The 7,277-nt window shown below is 52.7% G+C and overlaps 1 protein-coding gene across 3 annotated transcripts; it reads right to left on the bottom strand.

Annotated features, from left to right (window-relative positions):
- Positions 1 to 311: 311 nt before the first annotated feature.
- On the bottom strand, positions 312 to 6,141 carry SOD3 (superoxide dismutase 3). Of its 3 annotated transcripts, XM_030800969.1 has the most exons (3): positions 5,547 to 5,564; positions 2,674 to 2,811; positions 312 to 1,650 (listed from the first exon to the last, which is right to left on the bottom strand). In XM_030800969.1, exons 2-3 carry the CDS (start codon positions 2,703 to 2,705, stop codon positions 912 to 914), a joined length of 771 nt encoding a protein of 256 aa, XP_030656829.1. In that variant the 5' UTR covers positions 2,706 to 2,811; positions 5,547 to 5,564; the 3' UTR covers positions 312 to 911. The 3 variants fall into 3 exon arrangements, with proteins under 3 accessions (XP_030656829.1, XP_030656830.1, XP_012355318.1); XM_030800970.1 differs by lacking the exons at positions 2,674 to 2,811; positions 5,547 to 5,564 and adding an exon at positions 6,031 to 6,141; XM_012499864.2 differs by lacking the exon at positions 2,674 to 2,811 and having other exon boundaries at positions 5,547 to 5,834.
- Between the last annotated feature and the right edge of the window lie 1,136 nt (positions 6,142 to 7,277).

Genomic DNA, 7,277 nt, shown 5'->3' on the forward strand with positions numbered 1-7,277 from the left:
CTTTCTCTTCTCCCTTTGGATTCCACAGCTCTGGGATGTAGCCCAGGAAGCGGTATTTTTTTTAACTTCCCTGAGTGATTCTGGTGATCTTCCTCTTGGAGCCACACTGAAGGGCAAGACAAGCAGTGGCTGAACGTTGTTGCCAGCAGGGTTAGGGGGGTGGGGGCAGAGGATAAGCAGAAGTCCTGCAGGGATTTGGGAAGTATGTTTACCACTTCCAAAAAAAAAAGGAAAAAACAAAACAAAACAGCTCAGCTTGGGAGAGAAGCCTAAAACAAACCAACAAAAAAGTAACCAAGACCCCGACGCAGTACTGAATTGCTGAATTTTTAATGTGTAACACAAAGGTTGCCAAACATTCCCCCAAAGGAGCAGCTGTCAGTGGGGTGGCGGTGGATGGGAAACAGCTGAAGACGCGGGGCAGTTGGCCTGGCTTCCGCTGCACCGGCTGGCTGGCCGCGGGAGCGGTGGTGGGTGGGGAGGGGTGGGGGGACTCGAGGCAACCCCCCAGAGCGGCCTCTGAGCGCCTAGGAGGAACCTGAAGGCGGGAAGGGGGAGGATCGTCAGGTCAAAGGAGGGAGTCTCAGGGCTTATGGGGTGGGGAAGGAGGGTCTGGGTGGAAAGGTACCTCAGGGAGCCTAGGAGGCTGTCAGCGTGGGCGGGGTGTTTCGGTACAAATGGAGGCCTTCAGACCTACTGAGTGGGGGGCTCCCAGGGTTGGGGCGGTCCTCAGGATGGAAGGATGGTGGGTCTCGGTATAGGGGAGACCTCTGGGTGGAGAGGGCTGCGGGGAGACTTCAGCAAAGGCGAAGGTGAGACCTGAGTGGAGGGTGTCTGTTGGAGCAGAGGAGAAGCTCAAAGGCAGAGGGTGGCCTCGGGGGTCCTTGGCCGCCGCCGGGTGGAGGCCGCGCTCAAGCGGCCTTGCACTCGCTCTCGCGCCGCCGCTTCTTGCGCTCGGAGTGCTCCCGCGCCTGGCGCTCCCAGAGCCCGGGCCCGCACACGCCCACCACGCAGCAGGCCAGCCGCCGGCCCGCGTTCCCGTTCTCCACGCTGGCCTGGTTGCCGCCGCGGCCCAGGTCGTCCTCGCCAGCGTGGACGACCACGGCCCGGCCCACGATGGAGTGCGGGCCCGCGAGCGAGGCGGCCAGGCCGGCGCGGTACTTCCAGAGGCTGCCGTCGCGCACCGCGAAGTTGCCGAAGTCGCCGGGGTGCTGCGGGTGCGGCACGCCCAGCGGGTTGTAGTGGGGCCCGGTGGACTCGCAGCCCTGGCTCAGGTCCCCGAACTGGTGCACGTGGATGGCGCGGCTGGAGCTGTTCGGCTGGGTCGGGAAGCCCTCCAGGGCGAAGAAGGCGTCGAGCTTGGCGCGGGGCGCGAGCTGCCGGAAGAGGACGACGCCGGTCACCCGGGGCTGCGCGGCGTCCAGTGTGGCTGATGGCTGCACCTGGCAGGCGGCGTGGAGCGCGCCGTCGTCGTCCCGCCGCTGCATGACCTCCTGCCAGATCTCCGTGACCTTGGCGTACATGTCTCGGATCCACTCCGCCGAGTCAGAGTTGGGCTCCGCCGAGTCCTCGCCCGTCCAGGCGTCGGAGGCACCGGCTGCCAGGAACAGGCAGGAACACAGTAGCGCCAGCATGGCTGGAGTCGGGCACCTGCAGGACGCCCCCGCGGAGGTGGGGGCAGAGTGAGGCTTAGTCACTTGAAACATAGAATCTCAGGGACCCCATTATCGCAGAACCAACCCCCCAGTCCCCAATGGGCTTCCTGGCCCAGTGGGCATGCCTTCATGTGGCAAACGTTTAGGGCCTGCTGTGTGCCGGGCACTGTGTTAGGTGCTGTGGCTGTAAAGATGGGTGAGACCCAATCTGAAGAAACCCACAGGGATCTGAGCCACAAATGATCATGGTCCTCTCCAGTCCCATCTCCATAGCGTGGAGGGGTCTCAGGGAGCGTGAGGGATGTCTCATGGCCCTTCTAGACCACCTCCCTCATCTCACCACCTGGTCTCCTGTTACCCTCTTCCTCCATCCTCCCCCACAGACATCCCTAAGGCTTCTGTCCCTGCCTTCTGGGGGCTTTGCATGTGCTACGCCTTCTCTCTGAAGTGCCTTCTCCCTGTTCTCTGCTACACTCAGTAGACTTGGAGCTTCTTGAAGACAGAAACTCAGTTTTATTCATCGGTATCCCCAGCACCTGGGCCCACACCTGGCAATAGGAAACATATAATATGTGATTTTGCGTAAGGAGTTCGGTGAGGGACAGACTTGGCATCCAATCATTCCAGCACAATCCTACGATTGAAGATGGGGCCTGTGCTGGAGAAGGACAGAGGAGGCAGTACCCATCTCCCTAGGAGCCTCTGGGAAGGCTTCTCAGAGGTGGTGACTTTTGAACTGGGTTCCATAAGATGGGTAGGAGTTTTCCAGCCAAGTTGGGTAGGAAGGCCATCTCAGCAGGTAGTGCAGTGGAAGTTTTTAAGAAGAAAAGTGGGTGATGAGATAGTCTTTAGTTCCTTAAGTCCTACAGGTAAAAGGATGTGGGTTGGACTTTGGGATGAAGAGGAAAGGGGAGGAAGAATGAGAGTAGCCTAGGGAGAGACAGAGAAGCAGAAATAGTGACAGTGAGATGAGTTAGGGGGCGTTGTAGTAACCCAAGCAGGAAATGAAGGCTTTTACCAAAGTGCAGGTGGCGCACACAGAGGAGGCATGGGTTTAAGAGACACACCGGGCAGCACTGGCAGGATGGAAGATGAAGGCACAGTGCAGATGACCACGGTTCCCAGCAGGAGAGACTGAGTGGAGGGAGAGTGGGACCTGTTCTGGAGAAGCAGGGAGAGAGGATGAGTTCAGCTGGAGTCTCCTGAGGGTGAGATGCTGGCGGGTGCCCAGGTGGGGAGACAGGTGGGCAGACAGTTGGAAACTTGGGTCTGGCACTTAGAAGAGGAGATGAAGCTGGCAGGGGTTCTCAGTGTTGACTGCACATCAGATGTCTGGTTTTTAAAAATCAGATGCCCAGGCCCCACCCCAAGAGATTCTGATTCTGTGAGAAAGGAGAGAAAAAAAAAAGAAAGAAAGAGAGAGAGAAAGAAAGAAAAGAAAGAATAAAAGAAAGAAAGAAAAAGCGAGAGAGAAAGGAAAGGAAAGAAAGAGGAAAGAAAGAAAAGAAAAGAAAGAAGAAACCTCCATCAAAGATTCTGGGGCCCAGCCAGGAATTACAAAGTCAGGTACAGATTTGAATCCCAATTCCAACCTATACTAACTGTAACTGTGACTTCATGGGGTTACTGATGCTTAGCTTCAGGTTCCTTACCTGTAGAATAAGGCCAGCCATACCACCAAGGTATTTCCAGAGGGATTGATGCTGCCTCCAAAGAATTGCTTTGAAGGTCAACTGCATTTCCAGCACCAAACTAGGTGCCATTTAAAAAACTCCAAGATTGAGTAGATACACTTTATATAACCATTTCAGAAAGGCAATTTAGTGTGGTGATTAAAGGGATGGATTCCAGAACTCATCTCATGAATCTAAAGCCTGACTCTGCCACTTAGTCTAAGGGTTAGCTGTTATTATTTTTATTGCTAAGCAGCAGGGTAAATGCTGGACTGCAGACTGTACACTGCCTCATCCCCTGTGAACCTCAGTTTTCTCATCTGCAAATAGGGGTACTAATACAGACTTACCTTAGAGGCTTGCTGCGAGGCTTAAAAGAGATGATTAGAATTGCTAAAACTTATTGAACACAGGTGCCAGACACTATTATAAGTACTGCGTGTGGGTTAATTCACTGCATCCTCACAAGAACATTATTCAGTAAGTGTTATCCCCATTCTAAAGTGTGGCAAACTGAGGCACAGAGAGGCGTGTGTCCTGCCCAAGGTGACATGTTCACTAAGGAGCTGAAGGCAGGATTTGAAAGTATTTGTCTGCTCCAAGCCTAAGGTTTAGGCACCACACTGCACATCTCTCATCTAGGGCACTTAGCACAGAGCCCAGTACATAGAAAGTTCTCAGTAAATGGCAGCTCTTAGCTATCAGAGAGAAGCTGCTGGTAGAGATTTTAAGGACCATTAGCTAAGAGATGCTGTGGACACTGTGAGAGGAGATCCCCTTGAGAGGCTCCAAGAAGAAGTATCCAGAAAGAGGGAGAAGCAGAGAAAGCGATGTTCAAGGACTCACCTAAATGACATGGCCCAATGTGGTACTGCTACCCCAAAGCTCCAGGGAGTAGGCAGGAAAGTGGGATAACTCTCCTGCCAGACCTGGACACGAAGTTCCCCATAATCAAAGACACCTTCCTCCTAAGACAGCCCTGCCACTCAGAAGGGCTCTGCTGCTTAGAAAGTTCTCCCTAAAAGCAGAGAGCAAAACCAGATTGTTTTGGGTGTGTCAGTGAGCTTTCTTTTTCAAGAATCCTTGGGAAATAAACATTTTAAGGAGATGTTTTTCTCTGAAACCAAAAGAAGAGCTGGGCATGGTGGCTTATGCCTATAATCCCACCCCTCTGGGAGGCTGAGACAGGAGAATCATTTGAGTACAGGAGTATGAGACCAACCTGGTAGAGACCCCCATCTCTACCAAAAAAAAAAGAAAAATAGCTGGGTGTGGTGGCATGTGCCTGTAGTCCCAGTTACTCAGGAGGCTGAGGTAGGAGGATCGCTTGAGCCCGGGAGGTGGAGGCTGCAGTGAGCCATGATAGTGATCATGCCACTACATTCCAGCCTGGGTGCTGGGTGACAGAATGGGTGACAGAATGAGACCATGTCTCAAAAAAAAAAAAAAAAAAAGAAGAAGAAGAAGAGGAGGAGGAGGAGGAAAAGAGGGAAGGAAAATTCTCCCTCAAGCCCAGGTAAACTCTGACTTCTTGTTTCTTAAGCCTTTGACACCTCTTCCCCTTGGGACCAACTTCATTCTTCTCCCACAGCCTCCTGCTCAGTATGAGCTGTGAATGACCAAGTGCCTTTGTAAGGGCCTCCTTTGTACGTAGATCTGGAAGGGAGGACAGTGTTATCAGAGAAAGAGGACGGGGGCCCTTATCCTGAACCAAATGGAGGCACCAAGCCTTTATCTCCTTCCTGGGCCTGTATCTGGGAAGAACCCGCCCCTCTTGAGCCTTGGGTGTGTTTCATCCCTCAGCTGTCTCCTAGAAGGAGCTCTTGCTGGGAGCCTGAGCTGGCCAGGGCTGCTTTCCTAAGGAGGTGGCTTTTTAGAGTACCTGCTGTCCCATAAGCGGCTCCCGACACCAAAGCCATGCAACATCTAGAAAGGCCCCCTTTCTCATCACTCCAGATTCCTTTTTCCTAACACTAAAATCCTCTTGGACTGGTCTTTGCAGATCCACAGGAGGAACGGTTTCTTCCTCCCCTCCTTGCCTTCCTGTCGCCTCACTCCACCTCCCCACTAACCCCTCAGAGCAGCCAGGGAAAGTACATTTCCTTCCCAAGAAGATGATCCAATTTGTTCCCAAGAAGAGGCCCGTTGCCCCAACCCAGCTTCAGACTCAATAAGCACACTCCAAGAAGAACAAAATGAACCTCAACTTAGCACCCACCTTTCCAGCTCCTCCAAGAGAGCTGCACCCAGCCGGCCCAGGAACGCAGGCTGTCCCTGGAGCCTGGGCTGTTAGCGCGAGTGCGAGTGCAGGAGGTCAGCCCAGAGGAGTGGTCAGCGTGAGGGAGCCAGTCATTGGGCCGGTTCAGGGAGGAAAAGCAGGCCAGACCGTCCCGGGTTGTAGAATGGCTTCGCCTCCACCTCCTCCCGCTCTGTCCCCACCTCCTCCCACTCTGTCCCCACCTCCTCCCACTCTGTCCCCACCTCCCCTGCCCCTCCCATTTCTGGGTTTTCGGGCCAAGGATTCCATTCCGCGACTTCACCGGCTTGTAGCCAGTGACCTTCAGCACACAGCAGGGGAATAAAAATGAGAAAGAAAATCGCCTGTTTGGAGAGGTGTACAATGACCTCTTTATTGAGAGGCCCTTTGCTTTTCTCTAAGTCAATAACTTATTGACTTATTTTTGCTGCATGGAAATGGGTACCTTGCAAATGTGCGTGGCATTTGCTCCAGAGCTGTGCTGTCACACCTATGAGAGCAGAGCAGCGGGTGGTTCGTGATGACACACTCAGGCTGCAGAGTCCCAGCCTTGTCACTTCCTATCTGTGTACGCCTGGAGCAGCTGCGCCACTCCCTGCACCTCCTTTTTATCATCTGTAAAATGGGGGTGTGAGGCTGTCCACCCCGCACGCCCACTGTGAAGATCCAATGAGATCATCACTCGCCCAGTGACAACACAGTGGCTGGCACTAGCCGCACTCATAAATAGTCATCATTGTCATTGTCGTTACTGTTATTATTAAAGAGATGAAAGAGTCTTTAAAAAATGTGTTGTCTGGGAGAACTAGGAGTGTTTCCCTCCCAATGTCTGTCCTTTCTTTGCTGCCATGAACTTTTCTCAATCATAGCAGCCCTTTCCAAAAATAGAAGCTCTTCTTTCCCAGAAAAGCCCATGTGGGAAAAACCAGGCAGCCTGCTTGCTGGCCTGCCCATCCTCCTGCATTCCTGCAACAAATGTTTATTGGGTGCTCATCCATTCCAGTCACCATGCTGTGTGCCAGGCACCCACAGCTGCATGAGTCACCTTGGGGGTTCATACTCTGGGGACGGAGACAGCAACATCAGTAAATGCATCCAGTGCAGAGTGGGGAGCACAGCAACAGAGAATGAACAGGGCCTCATGAGGTCCCAAACACCCGATTTGGTGGCAGGAAAGCTTATAAAAAATCTAAATCTCTGGACCCCAGGCTGGATGACTTAGTTACCAGCAGGAGCTTCCTAGAATCATCTTGGAAAAACTCAAACTAATGATCTTTATCCAGGGACAGGCATTCTGCGAGATAAGAGGGAGACTTCCCAGAACTGAGACTCCAGGCCTTCCACCCTACCGTCCTTCCTTCTGGCCCGCTGAGAACTCAGGCACCAGTAGCTCAGTCTTGCACCTCTGCATTCTGTTGGTAGGCATAGCTGTCCTCGACTAATGAGTTTTCAGGGTTCTCCATGCCACCCACCACCCCACCCCTACCCTGCAACAGTCTAGTTGCTTATTGTGAATCTTTCATCCCATTTTTAAAACATTTATATTTTCATTCAGTTCTTGAAATCATAATTATATACATTCATAGCTACTATTTTAAATGGCACTTTCTTCACTTGGCCTAATTTTATTTCTTTTAAGGTCCAAGAAAGCACGTCTCCATTCTGGTATTCTAGGACTGGTGCTGAAGCCTA

Source organism: Nomascus leucogenys, chromosome 20 (genome assembly GCF_006542625.1).
Source record: "Nomascus leucogenys isolate Asia chromosome 20, Asia_NLE_v1, whole genome shotgun sequence".
NCBI lineage: Eukaryota > Metazoa > Chordata > Mammalia > Primates > Hylobatidae > Nomascus > Nomascus leucogenys.